Below are 16,940 nucleotides of genomic sequence, written 5' to 3'. Positions count from 1 at the left end.
TGACAAGTCCCTCTTATATCTATTATGAACACATCTCTAGGAGTAATAACTGTCTTTCCATTTGCCTTTTGATACCCCCTTCTTGTGTTGCAAGGAGGATAATTTGATGTTACTGAGTGTGGGAGCTCTCCCTTGGTCTCATACCCTTTCCCCATGAGAAATATGAAGATTTCTCTGTGGTAGGATGTGATTACGGTCAACAAATAGGATCTGTTATTTAGATTTCATGAAAGTGTCATCTCTTTCTAAAATGTCTCTTTTTGCAAGCAAGCACTAATCAGGTTTGGTTACTTTGGTATGAGGATTGGCAGCAAGGAGAAACAGTGATGGTAATGTTATTCTTATATTGTTAATTTTACGTAGATCCATGTGGTGGATCATGTTTTTTTCATGTCAGTTTCAGTAAAGAGTTGGACGCTATATATGTTTCTACTCAGTCTGGTTCAAGGAAGATGTTTGGAACCGACAAATATGAGATGTGCATGAAGCAGAAAATTTGAGGTAACAAGTCTGAACTTGAGGTAGCGAGTTCTTATTCTTTTGAGAGGAGAGGAGCTGGGTTGGGTGGCCCTGTTTGTCCTTGACTCAAGGAGGAACTTATGATTAAAGAGTTTTAGCGGTAACAACTTCAACTGAATAAGTTTGCTGCCGATGGTGAATTTATCGCTGCATGGTCATCCTGCATACTTTGACCAAGCTACTTATGTGGACTTTGTATGTCAATGTATATTTTAGCAATTTATTTTGCTTGGGATTTTGTTTTCCTTTTTTCTTGCTTCAGCCATCTTTTGCTAATGGGACCAACAATTTTTGAAGTGTTTGGGATCTTGTATCTCCTTTGAATTCTTTACAAGACATGGTTTCTTTATAGTTTTGGGCTTCTGCAGCCATATTTTAAGTTGACAGGAGCCTTTCATGTCCCTGTTTGAATTGCTTGATACACCATTCTGGCTGTTTTTTTAATGCAGTTGGCCTCTGAAATGTCTCTGTGTTTATCTAGTCGCTTTGATGAGTTAGCTTTGCTCTTACTTTCTTGATTGATTTAGTGAATGGATGATAGAACCTTTATCACATCTGAATTACTTTTTACTTATGCTAGCTTTTTGTATGAGGCTAAAATGGTAAATTAAAGCTCAGGTATTTGGTGTATCCGAAGAATTTGGTGCTCACATTTACTTCTTGCTGCGGACACATGTTGGGTGCAATTTCTTTTCTTTGCTTTTCTTTTAATTAAGTGTTCAAAGCTTTGTTTGATGATTGGAAAATTTTGACAGGCATGAGAACAAAAAAAATTCAAAACCACCACTGCCAAAAAACAGGTTTGCTTTTTCCCTGCATGGTACAAGAAATATTTCATGGGTGCCCTTTTCATTATAGTAATGTACTTGGGAGTTCCTATAGTTGCAACGAAGCTTCAAAATAAATCCTCAATTATCTATACGTGGAAGAAGTCATGCTACTCACCTAGTTTACCAAATTGGATGTTTGTGTACCATATAATTTAAGTTGCAGATTGAAATTTGTACCAGAGAAAACTATTCATAGATATCCTAAGGATACTGGATTTGGATGAAACACAACTCTCTAGTTAGTCCTATTGTAATGATTTCTCTATAAATATCTGTTGCATATTGAAGGGAGTCTCTTGTTCTTTCTAGTATTTCAATGGCTTTTGCTGATGGTAATAGGTCTTCAGGTGCATGTTGGCCTCCTATGTATTAAGTTTCGTGAATCATATTCATGAATTGCACGTACAATTTTCCCTGAGCAAAATCACAGTAAATGTTGCACAAACCCATGCACTTTTGCCTATCCTTTATTCATTATGATAACATAACAATTGATCTATTATTTTTTGTGGATTTTGTGGCATGACAATCCATCTTTCACTTTACAATTGTACACAATGAAGGGATGGAAGTAGATTAGGACAATTTGAGCTGTTTGAAAACTATTCTGGGTTGCTGCAATGAGAGTGCAGCAGCAAAACACTTGCAGTTATGAGGAAAAAGTAGCTGACAATAGAGCAAGATAATCTCTAGAAAGATTGAAGAAGAGAGAAATAGATAGAGATCAAGGAGAAAAAGGATGATGACTGGATTCCTGTGTTACCTGCTGAAAGAGAATAATCTTTAATTCGAATCTTGAGTCGTTTAGTCGTCAGGTGGAAATTATAATTGTCCATATCATTATTTTTTGTTTCAAGTTCATGGATTTTTAGTTCTTCCATCGTGATTCTGTTCTGCTTTTTTTCTGATTTTGATCTACTCTGGTCCCTGTATGGTGAGAAGCGTGTTTCCATTTTTAATTTTGAGCTTCTTCTGGGCCTAAATCCATGCATTATATTGTGACATGATCAAATGGAGTAACTATATCTTGATTTGAGGATCGATCTTAGTATGACTGTAAGGTTGTTTTTTTTGCGATTTGGAAAATCAGGATTTCACGGATATATGTTCTCTATATAGATAAAAATTACATACATTAATTTTTCTTAGATGGACGGGAGTCTCATATGCCTTTTATTATGCATTTGATTAATTGTATTGTTTTATTCTCTAGGAACAACTAGGACCTGCCTTCCATCATGCAGAAATGGTATCTCTGAGATGTGATATTGCCATGGAAGGTCTAGCAAGAACAAACATTTCAGGACCACATGCTAGGTAGACAGGCAAATGAGAAAGGAGACTGATGCCTACCGCAGTGCCAGTTCTACTGGGAAAAGGACTTGTGGTTGTGGTCAAGCTACAAGGTGCTTCTTGTCAAAGCCATACAGTGAGGATGGAGAACATGAAGATTACGCATTTGTGTCTTCCAGGTTTTAAATTCCCTCCTAGTGAATGAAATACTTGCAGGCCTAGTCTGTATCATCCATCAGTATCCCACCATGCTGCCATGGTCATCTTCCAGAAGTCATGAAAGTAGGTGGCTGAGAAGGAAGGTTTTGTCTCTCTCCAATTTTTCGCTTCTGGACTTGATGGTATGGAAATTAATCATTTCTTTTCTAGATTTTTGTTGACCGTAAGTCTAACCTCGATCATTATCCTGTTAATATACTTGTATTTTTTTGACATCCAGGAAGGTGCATAAATATTTGTAATCATCGGTTTCAGGGGTGGAGTAGAGAAGTCCTCCATCTTTGATCTCCAGGTACATGCTTTCTCCTTCCTAGCTTTTAATGAAATTTGTTTTTCTGGCATAATACTAGATAATTGTCAGACTATATGACTACTGATGACCACAAGAGAAACTTGATACTCTTGCATTAATTGTTAAGGAGTCCAATCTGAATACACAGAAAATGACTGATAAAGAGTTTGATCCGTGTTGGGAAGTAAGACATTGATTGGTGATGTTTGGGGGAATTGTTGGAAGCCTTGGCATGACATCTCTTTACTTGGTCCTGCCATTTTAACTTGCATGTAGCTCACCCATTTCTGAAGGCAATTATACACTTCATGTGGAGAATATATGAAATCAAGTAGGAGAGTTGTTGTCTGAAAGAGAAGGGACAGACATTATCTGTAATCATGATATGAACATAAGTATCCAAACATAGTTACCTGCCATGCCATGGGCCCGTGACACAGAACAAAAGGAACAAAGCCACATTTAAGATAGCTAAACAATGTAGCACAGACATCCGGACATGGTAACATGGTAGCTGTGTGAGCTACTTTTGTTATGCTGGTAAATGTTTTATATTGTTAAATGAGACATCTAAATCTCTGGACAATTTTCTTAAAAAATATTCATGTTTTTTAAAAGATATTTTATTTTTTTATTTAAAATATCTAAAATATCTCTCAAAAGTTTTTTATCAAAATTTTTAAATATTTTTAATTATTATGGTGTTGATTGTCATTGTTCATATATCAGTCTAATATCATATTTTTAAGCTTGTAATTAGTTTAGTTGAGATTAAAAATCTATTTAGATCATTTATAATATTTTCAATAATTTATACAGTATTTTTATTATAGTGATTAAAATATTATAATTGGTATTTGAGTGTTTTTTTAAATTAAAGGTATTTTTTAGAAAAATCATCTCAAGAGTATTTTTCAGATATATCTTATGATGAATTAATATTTATTTATTTGTTTTACAGGGAAGGAGCTGTCCTCTTTTTGCCTGCTCCACTTCCGAAGTCACTTTGCCTGCAAAGTAATCAGGTAATTCGAGAGATTTCTGTAGATCAATTAGCCAGTTCACCATCTTTTCATGGCTAAATAATATAGAAAAAGCATGTTGAAGAGTCTATATATATATATATATATAGATTTGTGTGTTTGTAATCATAGCTTGTTCTAGGGATGCTGCCTCATAGAATTTACAGTGGCTTTTGGCGGCTCTTTGGATAGGTAGATGCTAATTCTAATAATCCACGGCAGGCTGTTCTGTCATAGCAGTCATTCATGTGCCTTTGTGGGCTTCCTCTGTCATCAATGACTTTTGTCTCAGAGGAACACAGTACCTGTGGATTCATGTTGATCCCAATGATGACAAGGTGACAAGAGGAACACAGTACCTGTGGATTCACGTTGGAAACTTTCAAATTGCCTCACATAAATCTTTAATTTTCTCTTTTACACTTTGAGATGTGCTCTGTTAAAAATGTCCCTTCATAGCATGAAAATTCATCTGGTTAAAAATGCAGAATGAGACAAACTCAGCAAATTCAAGAATTATTAGATTAAATTGGGCTTTGGATTTGGTTGAAGCTTACTCCATTTTGAGAATATTCTTAGTTATATATGTTAGTTTGGCGAGTTTCGTTCCACATCGGGAAAATCAGGTTTATTATCTCCTATTGGAATTATAAATAAGGGTCTAGGTTTTGAAGTCAGACGCACTATAAGAAAAACCTAAGTATTTATTTTGAGTTTAAGTCCATGTTAAATAGTTTGAGCTTATAATTTAGATTTTTTTTGTTTAATAGATTCGGGTGTTTTATGGTCTAGGAACATTTTCATCCGTAGATGTAGGTCAATTGATCGAATCATGTAAATATGGTGTTCTTGTTGTTTTTATTTTTTTATTTTATTATTTTTATTGGGTTGTCAAAATTATACTTTGATAAATTTTCTGGGGCTAGCTCATGTCAAAAAATATTTTTGAATTCATCCCATATTAAAATCACTTCATCTTCCTCCAACTTAGGTTGGTGGATGAGAAGAGAAGACAGAGGATATGAATGTAATTTTACTAAATGGTATGGCATATGTAACAGTAGTAGTCATCTTTCATGTTTCTGGTTATCCCTTCTGACAACTGTTGCGAGAGGCGATATAAAGAGCCAATTCAGACGTCGCTTTGCATCTGCTACTGCTAATTGCCTGCCTCTAAGCCTCGATCACGGCGGTGGCGGTCACGACGAGGGAGGGAGAGGTCCGTCCCTTTGTCTCACTGGTCTTATGGAGGGCGGTTACCTCACCGCGGAGAAGCCCTCGTACCGGCGCACCCTCGTGATCCAGGTCGCCCTCTGCCTCGCCCTCTACGCCGCCTTCCACATTGGGACCCCCCAGCCGCCCCCCGCTTCCTCCCCCGGCGGCGCCCGGCTCGGTGGGAAGCCGGCGGATCTCTACTTCATGAGCGTGAGGGGCGGCGTGAGGACGCCGCGAGAACAATCGCAGCTCCTCGAACAGGTGGACTCTCTGGTTTGCAAGACGAGAAAAAAAAGTTTGGATTTCCTTTTTTTGGGTCGTTGGTTTCTTTGATTTAGATGATCTTTGTCTGCCGCTTAGTATACCGATTCTCACTGATTTTTATGCGAACGGATTATGGTTCTTGCATCTAGAAATCATGAATTTTCAAGAACATGAGATGAACACAGAGAAAGATGGGCAGTTTAACGCTGTCACGCTGAATTTTCCTCTGACATCTTTTTTCTTTCGATGTCACACGTGGATGCTAAGGAAAAATTTATAGGTGAATATTTTTTTGCTATTTGTTCGTTTCAAATGCCACATAATTTGTTGAGATCAATCATTCTTTTTCAGTTCTTATTTCGGTGCATTTGATTAATCATTTGTGCATTTTTATCAATGGTGAAGATGGAGAAGGTAGCAAAAACCTACAGAGCAAGCTTTGTGGTGAACATTGCGGAACTTGGGGACCGTGATCCACTCTTGCAGAATGTAATGCCAATAACGTAAAGATGGAAATTTCATTTGGTAATCTTCTAAAAAGCAAGGTCTGCCGTACCGAAACGTACCAATCCGACATGTCATCGTACCAGTACAGTGCTACAGTATATAGTACTGCTACAGTATTATACTATAATATTGCTACAGTGCTATAGCACTATACTGTAGCACTGTTACAGTATGAAAAAAAAAAAAAATATTCGGTACATCAGGGTGTATCGAGCTCGGGTCGAAATGTCGGTACGGTATGGTACAACGAACCTAGTAAAAAGTATGATTTTTCATTGTTGTTGCCCTTTTGTCATATGACTTGGTTTTCGTATTTGCAGGCCACTTTGCATTTTCCACGGGAGATTCCCTGGTCCTCATTTTCTCCTTGAAATTGTCATTTTGATCGTTATCGTCCACTTCTCAGTACTAATTTGTCATGCTTGTGTATGTTTCTACGTATAGGTATACAACAGCTGCTTCTGGTGGACAAATGATGGGAAGCTTCTTGAAGAGAATCAGGTTACCATATGAGCAAACACTAGACATCATTGGTACAGGGTCTTTGCAGGTATAGCTACTACAGATTACCCATATGCCACTTCTGATCATTTCACATTCCAAGGACTTAGTGCAGTTTCAAGCTGTTCTTACTCATCTTCAATAGGTGACTTGTTAATTTTGGAAGGTTGAGATTTTGTGTTTGCAGACTTTTCATGTTTTCATCTAAGCAACACAGGAATATATATCGCCATTGGGTGATTAGGTCTGCATCGGCTGCTTTGTTGGCACATTAGTTGTTAGCTTTCTTAGTAGATTAAGTTGCTGCAAAAAAAGCATGCACTCCATGTTCAGGAAGAGTTAATAGAGAAGAAAAGGTTTTACAGTTTTCGGTCCCATATTTTTCGGTAATATTCTGAAATTAGTGTATGAATAACTGATAGAAGTGCAGGATATTGATGGGAATTGTCATGAATTTGGCCATTTGGCAAAATGGAATATAGATGCAGTTGATTATCGTTTACACATGTACTGCTATATTATACTCTAGCTTCTTTGTTTCCTTTTATACACGCTATGTGGTAAAAGTGTTCTCACAGTTCATTTGACTTGATATTATTACAAGGACCTTTCTTATGAAGAGCAACTAAACAAAAATGGAACTAACAACTTGCATTGGATGCGGAGGATGTTAGCAACATCGAACAGTACCTGGTATATTACATATTATCAGTTTTTTTGTTTGTGTTATTTCCACTTTGCTGTCTTCTATTTTGTAGTGAGATCTCATGTAAAATCATCAGACTAATCTGTTTCTTGTTTTATATCTTGTTTCTGCTTCAATCTATTTCTTTTTCTCCTAAGATCATTTTAAGTTCAACCAAGGTACATGGTTTTTGTTCTTATGATTCAGTTGTACCAATTTTTTGTTCTGTTATATCCACTGACTAGTTTTCAAAAAGTGGTCTATAGATATGACCTAACAGAGTAAATAAACTACAGAAAAACATTCTTGAGTATTGTATTACATGCAATGTGTTCATTAGACATTATGTTGACATCGGTTTTACATAGTTTTTCGATGTCAAGGTAATGAACTTAGTTTGGATGCATGTAGAAGTATTATATCATATGCAATGTGTTCATTAGACATTACGTTGACTTCTGTTTTACATAGTTTTTCCATGTCAAGGTAAAGAACTTAGTTCAGATGCATGTAGAAGTATAAAAGAGAAACACTATCTAGGTAGTCGATGATATGAGAATGGACACAATACTACTTGAATCATCGAGCACATGAATAGTGGCAATTAGTAAGTCATGATGCTTATGAATTGGTACTTCATCTAGATTGGTGCAAATGTTAGTAAATAATGAACATGCCACCAATAAAACATTAGCTTCAAAGGTATATGCATCCAGCAAATTCTGGCTTCAAGGGCATTTCTGGATCACATGATTAATTTTCCTAAAGCTTCAGGTGGGTGCAGCTGTCTCTAAATTGGCATTCAGAGCATAACTGGTGGTGGAAGAAGCCTATGGTGTCTCCTTCACTTGAGTGCAACTTTTTTGTTTCTTTTCGCATTAGCAAAAGGGGTAAAGTACATGGTAGATATCAGAATGATAGTGGTGACTTAACGACTAATCTAGAATACAGCAGCTCATGCATTAAATTACCAACTTCCTGGAATTTGTATCTACCTTACTGAAACACATGTTTGTTGGTTTAAAGCTACTAAAAGATCTCCATATCTACATAATAAAACCGTACAGACTTACATGCAAGACTTTTGTTCAAGAAGAACTGCTAAAATTCTCATTTTATTTTGATATTTTTATGGCTACCTGATTTTTTCTTTTGTTTGTTGTTATTGTCATCATTTTAAAAAAAAACTAATACTATCATATTAAACTTTTAACACAGTTTTATTTTTGTGGCATTATACGGGATAAAGAGTATATATATCTCATTGTAGGTGTAAATGAGACCCTTACTTTGACATGTCATACTAAAAGCAGTCATGATTTTGTAAATTTCTTTGACAGGGTCCATATGTATTTTAATTAGATCCAAAAAAACTTCCTCCGGTTCATGATGAATTATTTCTGTTTGATGATGACTCAGTCAATAAACAAAACAGACTTAGAGAAGAAATGTAGTCTAGCACAGATAAAATGGATCCTATAGTTTGAAATTTGTATTTTAGTAGTGTGCCATGACAAGTGTTGCTATCTTCAAGATGTTCATATCCAAGTATCTGTTCCTGTCTCTATGATGAAATTCATAAAATACCATAAAATAGTTTTAAATATTTATTATTCTGTAATTAATGAATTTGGCAATCTGCACTTTCATAACTATATGCTGTAAAATTTGTTCTTCATATGGATAACATTGTTTTCTTTTTTAAAGCCAGGCTCATTGTCGTCGGGTTTGATCCGATGACAATTTGTGATGAGAAGGAAGCAACAAGAACCATAAAGTTTAACAAGCCTCTACACAATGTCTTTTTGGAATTTGGAGTGGTGAGCTGAACCTGTAACTTAATTCAATTGGTTTTTTGAACTCTAATTATCATTATAGCTGATCCTACATATTCTTGTACCGCCTACAAAAAACACCAAAAAAAAACCAAAGGATGCCTACCTGAGCAAGCAGGGCTGTGCCGGTTACTTTTACCACGATGAAGGCATCGCGTACATGGGGAACCCAGGTCCTGCAGACAAATTAAACAGAGCTTTATCAATAAATGTGAATCCAGATGTTCTCAGGCAAGTTTGTATTCTTGGTTTATGGTCTGCCATCAGTCCATATTTTAGCAGCAGCTGTTTGACTCTTCCATTGTCTTCTTCTGTTCCTCAGTGAACTGCACAATGGTTTCTTATTACACAGAGTTAGTCCACTGGAGATGGTGAGTACAGTAATCTCTGATGGATTCAATGCTGATACGGTCTGTTGAATAATTTCTTTGTTCATGGCAGGAATCCTACTTCATTGACTCCTCGGGTAGGATAGCTCTTAAAACCATGATTCGCCACCGTGGAAGAGGGGCTATATGAATTGGTCCCAAGACATTGGATTTCTTGTTCATAGTCAAGAAATGTTCTCGATCTCAAGACGAGTCATTTGAGTCATGGTGGCATCTGTAAACATTCGCATCTCTGCATTTTGTTAGCTTTTTGCCAGTTGTTGTTCATAAATAAAAATTTACTTGTCCTCGATTACTTTGTAGAGATGATATCAACATTGAGATTATATAACTGTTTACATAAACCATCAATCTGGGAAATCATACAAATATTTATTGCATGGGTTGCTACAAGCTCTCCTAAACAAATGTTAGATTTTACTGGGAAAACAATATACCTTCTCCCTGGTGTTTGTCCCCTATAGAGGAAGCCAACAGACACTTGTTTGAACAGCTACCTCTTGCCAAATCTCAAACACTTGTGTTTTGATTCTGTGATGGTTGATGTTGGCACACTGCTCTGTTTTGCCTGTCTCACAAGAGGGAGTTTCTCCATGGCACTAATGAACTTTCTCAGGTGCCTGATGTATTCAGGATATGCTTCTAAGTTGCAGTGACCACCACCTTTGATCCACAATGGATCATACTTTTCTTTCGATAGCTCCCACAAACGCTTTCCATGAGTCCACTCCACGATACCATCGGCAGTTCCCTGCAAACAAAAAATTCTCTTTCGAAGAACACATCGAGCAATCGAAATGCTTGGAATAATGAAAGCAGAGCACAGAATGTTGGTATCAGAACAATGTGTGTTTGAATCAAATATGGAATCAAGTTTTGTTTTAGCCAATCTTTATGTATTTTTTTTTAGTTAAATAATAATACTCCAGACTAATTCTAACCACGAAAAGTTTCAAATGGCTGCATAAACCTAAGCAACATAATGCATATTAGCATGGAAGAAATCTAGCAGCATGTTACATGGCATGCCCCTGAGAAGACAACCGATAGATAAGCAATAAGTATTTTGGTCTCTCTCTTCCCTAATCCCGAAAGGCTATTCATGCAAACCGTGTTTACTGGTTGATCTCAGAACGATAGTGTCCCATAAATCTTCTGTTGAACCTAATTATATTGTCTTGTGCCGTAAAGCTGGACTGCATATGGATGACAAAATGCTCGGAAGATGATGAGGACCCATAGGTTGGATTAAGATGGCAAAGCACTCAAGAGTTAGACATACTTAATTGCTTTCATAATCTGTAAGTCACACAGTAAGCAAGCTGATTCTTCTGCTCTCTAATTTAAATTCCGCAACATGCAAAATGAACATTGCAGTACATCACTGCTCATATGATACAAGAAATTGGCAAATTAGAAGTGGCTGATGAAGAAGGCTTACATGTATAACAAGAACCGGGCAGTCAACTTGTTGGATTTTGTTGATGTTCTGCCAAAAAAAAACCCAAATTTCACATAATTAATCAAAAAATTCAAAGAATGCAGGAAAAGAACTAGTAAGAACATGAATACAAATAAATGAAACAAAGAAAAAAAAAAGGGTACTTACTTTAAATATATCAAACCAGAATGTCACTTTTACAGGATATAAGACGCGTATGCCCGAAAGAATTGCACCATGGAGGACAACACCTCTCAGACCTTGTAATTGCGTAGCCAAGTGTAATGTTGGTCCACTACCGACAGATTGGCCATACAGAATGAGATCCTCTTGCCTTATCCCATACTCTTTCTTCAAGCAATCATGCACAGCTTCTATGTCGTAGTATGTATTGAACTCAGATGGCTTTTGGAATATATGAAAGGTAACAAGGAAAACAATATACCATCAGACATGAAAATCATAATAGAATGACTGTTTTCTGGTAATAAATTTTTCTTTGTTGACAGTATCTTTTATTACCCATAAAAGTATCTATAGCTGTTTCTGTCAACATCTTTATTGCAAAGATCTTGAGAAGCATGTAGTGGAGTTAGATTGTGATTCCAGAACAGTTCATATAATAAAGTTAGACAACCAACATATCCCCTTCACTGTCATTGGCTATAGCAGATTTATCATAGTATTTAGGGATCCTTTTTCCCAAATTACTGAATTCATGTGAATTCCAAGAACACATGAAACCTTCATTAACTCAGCTATGATTCGGTGGCAATGCGATAACACAAATTGCTTATTCAAACAGTACAATTGTTTCTAAGCATTATGTAGGAAGGGCAAACTTTGGTGGCAATGCGATAACACATTGCTGCGTATTCAGACAATACAATTGTTTCTAAGCATTATGTAGGAAGAGCAAACTTTGCCGAATGGCACTGCTATCTGGCAGGAGCGATTCACCACTGAGATTTACAGGCCACACACATCAGCTTTATAAAAAAGGATGATTCACCCCTAAAAATTTTGAATATAATTTTCATTTCTTGAATTGCTATAGCTAATTAATTAAATGACCAGAGACTCTCTTGCTTCCTCCGTGCCAGGTGGGCACTGCCTCGAAGAGAAATCTTCCATTAAAAAGCATACAGTGTGGTAATTGTTACTGCATGCCCTACCTATCATTAGTTTAATTCGATCGGTTAGCTTAATTCTCACACAGAACACATAATTCTTATTGTCATAATGCCAATGGAAGAAACCAAGATTCAATTGCTTGTTCATTTACGAATGTTTACCTTCCCCGTAGATCCTCCGTAACCTGAGTAGTCATAACTGTAGAAACGAGAAACAATTAGTTCTGAATGCATTTTTTTCATTAAAAAGAAAATATTCATAGTTCTCTTAGGCTACTGAAATAAATAACAAGGAAAGCAAAAAAAGCAATTTCCTTCAAATACATGCATCTAATACATATCCAACTAAAATTAAGTAGATGGGTTACACATCAAAAGGTGAATCAGTTTGTCAAAAGGATGAGCTTTGCACCACTATAAGGTTGCATTATATGGTGCGAAATAGCCTCTCTGCTTGTCGAGATAAGGTTGCATACATTGACTCGTTTTGGATAAAGCTTGTTTTTCTGTGTTATATAAAGCTTGATATAACATGTGAGGATGCCACGTTAATACACATAGAAAAGCACACATAGAATCTATGGATGCAAGAAGTCATCTTGTGAAGCAACCCACAAAACAAAGCAAAGAATAGCAAAGCAGAACCATGAATTCCCTCTTTGAAACCTAGTGCTGCAACATCATAATTGCCTTTGTTCTTCTCTTAAAATCTCAAAGTTCCCAATCTATAACCAAAACCACACAAGATTTTTACCCCATATATAGCATTCACCTACAGAACTAAATACAAACACTTAGCTGGTCCAAAAGAAACCATTTTTTGATCCAAAAAGGAGGGAAGAAAACGGGAGACAGAGATAACAGGGGAAGATAGAGGAAACGGGAATCGGAGGAGCTTGATGTTGTCTGCTGTACCTCATGATGTTGACACGGAGGTGGGCACGGAGCCGGAGGAAGAGGTCGAACATCTGGCCGAGGTCGGCGGCGTTGCCATGGGAGTAGAGGAGGGTGAAGCGGGCGTTGGGGTGACGCCAGAAGGTGGCCACCACCCGGTTCCCGGCCCTGGTCTCCACCAGGTGCACCTCCACGTTATTCTCCGGCGGCAGCCCCGACAGGCAGAGCCGCCCCTCCCCTCCCCTCTCCCGGAACACCTCGTACGTCGCAGGCTCCGGCGGGAAGAACGCGAACCGTGCCGCCACCGACGACGTCACGTTCCCCATCTCTCCGCCTCCTCCCGAATGCCCCAAAAGATCCCACCTTTCACCCAAAGATCGCACCTTTCACCCAAACACAACACAAGTTCCAGTAGAAACCACTATATTCGCTCTTCTCTTCTTCCGTCTTCTGTTCTTTATCTCCCGACCTCCTCCTCTAATTCCCTCTTCGCTTCCTTCTTATTACGTTCTTCTTATGGTGATACTGTTGTTCATGTCCCCTAAATCATCCTTCGCATTTTACATCTCCATCTTCTTGGTTTAGTAATATTAATATATATATATATATATATATATATATATATATATATGTTATAAAATCATATCTTTGATAAATAATAATATTATATCTATTTAAAAAATAATAAATTTTTCGATTTAAAAAAAATTGGCCAAAGAAACTGAAGCTTTGTACAACACAGAAAATATATTGGATTTTTTTTTCCCGATAAACATCCCTTATCTTTAGAATATTCAAACAATGTCTTTTTCTTTTAATATCTAAAATATCCTAAATCACCTGTCTCTTTTCTGTCCCCCCCTTTTTTCTTCTTTTTTTCTTGTCGATCCATGAAACCAATCCAGTTATAATATGTTTATACTATATTATAATAATTTTTAATAGTAAATAAAACACAATTACAATATTTTTATATTATATTATGTTGTTTTCATAATATTATAAAAATAAAAATATTATAATATAAACATAATATTTTAATAAATTTGTCAACCAACGCTATGTTAAATTACATTATACAGTTTAAAAATATTAATTAGATCGATTTATTCCATCGATAAAGGAAAAGTATGAGAAAAAAATAATTCAAGCATTGGGCAAAGAAAAAGAACTTGAAAATAGGGGACACTTCACGAGTAAAATAATAATAATAATAATAACAATACTAAGAATTATCTCATTAATTAACAGGGAATGAATCGGAGAAGGGGAAAGCGAATAAGATAATTGAGGGATTGTATTGGGGTCAAAGGGAGCTGTGGGCAAACCTTTGATGACGCCATTCGATGGTAGTCATATCCGACTCGGCTCTCCTTACTATCATTATATATGTTAAATAAATATGATAACATGATTTCTAATACAACTCATGCATGATTTCTGATGAAATAATCCAATTTAGCTATATGAATTAGTCGGATTGGACTAAACTATTGAGTTTGGTATGTGTCTCTTTCATGGATGGGAACCAAGTGATTGGAAAATAAGAATAATAATAATAATAAATTAAAATGGGAATGGAAAATCTTATGGTAGTGGCTTTTGAAAGAGTCTTTGGATTTTGTCACCAACAAGAAAAAAAACATTTCTTGGATAAACAAACATATAAGAAATATATCTTGAAACAAACTATCATTGATAAATCAATATAGAAAAAAAAAATCTTATTACCTATTACATATGGCATCTCAAAAATATCTAATATGACATAGTACAATGAATAGGTTAAGTATCTTTTTAATATGACATAGTACAATGAATAGGTCATGCATATGACAGGAAAAAGAGTCCATTCAGTATATTTGGAATATTAAGTACTTTTATTTAAATACTAAGACATGCTGTCTATTGCTATACAAAATTGATGAACTATTTTTATCAGCTTAAAAATGTTCATGATGCCAAAAAGTCAGATGGCTTGTGAAAAGCAAGTGAATAATCTAAACAGAGAAAATTAGTTGATACATATTTGATGTGTTCCAAATGAACCAATACAAGTCTCATGTCTCAATCAATACAGTACATGTGATTCTTCAGTTTGAAGTATGATTTATGATTAGGTGTGCATGACTTTCTAATTGTGATGCATGGTTTCCTTCTTCTACAGGTAACCAAGCCCATGGTTTTCTATGGTCAAATGGAGAAAGGTAGTAAGCCCTCATGGTTTCTCTTTTCTACTGGTGATTGCCAAGTTCCATCAGTTTTCCACAACACACATCAACAGCATGCAGTTTAGCAAACCACTGATTGAAGAAAAGGAGAGATTTCTAGTGACACAAAAGTTGATGCCATTCATCTTGTTCTTCCCTGAACTCATGTACATAATAGAAGCTAAAATTTTACATTGTTGACTTGTTAACATGAAATCTATACTATATCAACAATAACTAGTTTTATATTGTCATAAATAACAAAGCCAGCAGTGACTAAATGCTCAACTAAATACAAAATTATGACTAATTAAAATGCAATGCCCAGTTTCATCTCTTCACTTATCTCCACTCCCTAAGTCATCTTCACATCACTTTCACATGTTCCTTATTCTTTGGCAATGGAAAGCCTGCATTTTTACTGGTGTGAAAACCCTTGTGGATGCTAATGTTAGATATCCGTGCTCTTCAAAGAAAGTGATTGACAGAAATTTTCAGCAAAGTTGCTGCTGGTGCTGTGATCCAATATTTGTTCTCCAAGTTGTCATCAACTGCTCTCTGCAAATTTCTCCCTCCTTGTTGCAGATGGGACTGGGGTTTGGTCAAAGAACATGAGCATGAACATTTATGCTTGTGGAAGTTTGTGCAAGATGGGAGCAGAAGGCCAGCATATCCTAACAGGCCATTCAGGCTCCATGTTGGCATCTCAGCCAACAGAGATGAGTCAGACCCTCCACAGTCTCTCACTTGAAACTATGCACAACATGTTGGATTGAGGTGGACATATCTGCTTTACCAAGGTTTCCTTGTGTTTCCATGACACTTAACCTATTCCTGCTTTCTAAAGTCCAATAGAGTGTTACTTTGACACATGCTTATGATCAATGCTGGAAGAAATAGAGAGAGAGAGAGAGAGAGAGAGAGAGAAGCTGAAAAGGATGCAGGAAACCCCACTTTAAGTTGCTTTCATGGCAACTCCTGTAAATGAGATGCATGCTTATGAAGCACATATAAAATAGAGAAGAGGAAGGCACATTCTTTGTGTTGTTTGGTAAAATGTCTCAATGAGATTTCCATTGGAGAGCAAAATTTCACCTTCAATTAAGCTTACAAAGGAAGATATATTGTGTGAACTTATTTCAAGTATACTGCCAATGAAGGCGAAGGAACTCACTCCTAAACAGAATCATCAACAACATCAAGTGTTCACAGATACCAGCTTATCAGAATTGTGCTAAACATAATCATACCATGGTAATCGAATTTGATGTAGAACACCTATACAGCCCCACGACCGAGAACCACATAGTAGGAGGAAGGGAGGTCCCTCTGCGGCGGAGATCGAGCATGAGTTGAATGAGCTGTCTTTGGATTGGAGTAGAAAGATGGAGAGGAGTTTCATGGGAAGACGACGCCTTCGAAGAGGCGGATTAGGGTTCTCACACATGTCGGCCGAGGGCTCTTGTTGCGATCAACGCGAAGAAGGGAACCGTACGGGTTATCGCTGTTTGCCTCGATTCCGGATTGGATCCCTTTCGGATCAAAGGGTCGGATCCGATCCTCGACCCATATAAAGAAACGGGTTCTCAATCCGGCCCATAATGAATTGGACCGAGTCATGTCGTTAAACCATAACGGTTCTTGATTTTATTGGTAAATGTGGCAGTCCGATGGTCCGGTCTAATGCGCCT

General features: G+C 36.7%; 2 protein-coding genes across 5 annotated transcripts; one reads left to right on the top strand and one right to left on the bottom strand.

Moving 5' to 3' along the window:
* Window positions 1-2,600: 2,600 nt before the first annotated feature.
* On the top strand, window positions 2,601-9,861 carry LOC103976928 (uncharacterized). 3 transcript variants are annotated; one of them, XM_009392292.3, is made up of 12 exons: window positions 2,656-2,983; window positions 3,082-3,153; window positions 4,115-4,178; window positions 5,167-5,651; window positions 6,060-6,143; window positions 6,482-6,513; window positions 6,606-6,711; window positions 7,267-7,355; window positions 9,059-9,167; window positions 9,280-9,413; window positions 9,505-9,553; window positions 9,624-9,861. In XM_009392292.3, the coding sequence occupies exons 4-12, from the start codon at window positions 5,175-5,177 to the stop codon at window positions 9,699-9,701; spliced, it is 1,158 nt and encodes a 385-aa protein (XP_009390567.2). In that variant the 5' UTR covers window positions 2,656-2,983; window positions 3,082-3,153; window positions 4,115-4,178; window positions 5,167-5,174; the 3' UTR covers window positions 9,702-9,861. The 3 variants fall into 3 exon arrangements, 2 of the variants coding, with proteins under 2 accessions (XP_064954362.1, XP_009390567.2); XM_065098290.1 differs by having other exon boundaries at window positions 2,619-2,983; window positions 4,115-5,651; XR_010485016.1 differs by lacking the exons at window positions 9,505-9,553; window positions 9,624-9,861 and having other exon boundaries at window positions 2,601-2,983; window positions 4,115-5,651; window positions 9,055-9,167.
* A 6-nt stretch (window positions 9,862-9,867) lies between these two features.
* Window positions 9,868-16,772, bottom strand: LOC135606923 (uncharacterized). 2 transcript variants are annotated; one of them, XM_065098292.1, is made up of 5 exons: window positions 16,500-16,772; window positions 12,308-12,344; window positions 11,181-11,417; window positions 11,013-11,060; window positions 9,868-10,322 (listed from the first exon to the last, which is right to left on the bottom strand). In XM_065098292.1, the coding sequence occupies exons 1-5, from the start codon at window positions 16,694-16,696 to the stop codon at window positions 10,065-10,067; spliced, it is 777 nt and encodes a 258-aa protein (XP_064954364.1). In that variant the 5' UTR covers window positions 16,697-16,772; the 3' UTR covers window positions 9,868-10,064. The 2 variants fall into 2 exon arrangements, with proteins under 2 accessions (XP_064954364.1, XP_064954363.1); XM_065098291.1 differs by lacking the exon at window positions 16,500-16,772 and adding an exon at window positions 13,061-13,640.
* Window positions 16,773-16,940: the final 168 nt, after the last annotated feature.

This window comes from Musa acuminata, chromosome BXJ2-3, assembly GCF_036884655.1.
Source record: "Musa acuminata AAA Group cultivar baxijiao chromosome BXJ2-3, Cavendish_Baxijiao_AAA, whole genome shotgun sequence".
NCBI lineage: Eukaryota > Viridiplantae > Streptophyta > Magnoliopsida > Zingiberales > Musaceae > Musa > Musa acuminata.
The sequence above is the reverse complement of the archived record's forward strand: the minus strand, read 5'-3'. Positions and strand labels throughout refer to the sequence as shown.

Coding starts and splice junctions, on each gene's coding strand:
- LOC103976928 (XM_065098290.1), top strand. CDS start 5,016: ATGGTGTTCTTGTTGTTTTTATTTTTTTATTTTATTATTTTTATTGGG. Junction 9,414..9,504: donor GTGAATCCAGATGTTCTCAG/GCAAGTTTGTAT, acceptor TCTGTTCCTCAG/TGAACTGCACAATGGTTTCT. Junction 9,554..9,623: donor GAGTTAGTCCACTGGAGATG/GTGAGTACAGTA, acceptor TGTTCATGGCAG/GAATCCTACTTCATTGACTC.
- LOC135606923 (XM_065098291.1), bottom strand. CDS start 13,365: ATGGGGAACGTGACGTCGTCGGTGGCGGCACGGTTCGCGTTCTTCCCG. Junction 12,345..13,060: donor CTCCGTGTCAACATCATGAG/GTACAGCAGACA, acceptor TCGTTTCTACAG/TTATGACTACTCAGGTTACG. Junction 11,418..12,307: donor ACGGAGGATCTACGGGGAAG/GTAAACATTCGT, acceptor ATATTCCAAAAG/CCATCTGAGTTCAATACATA.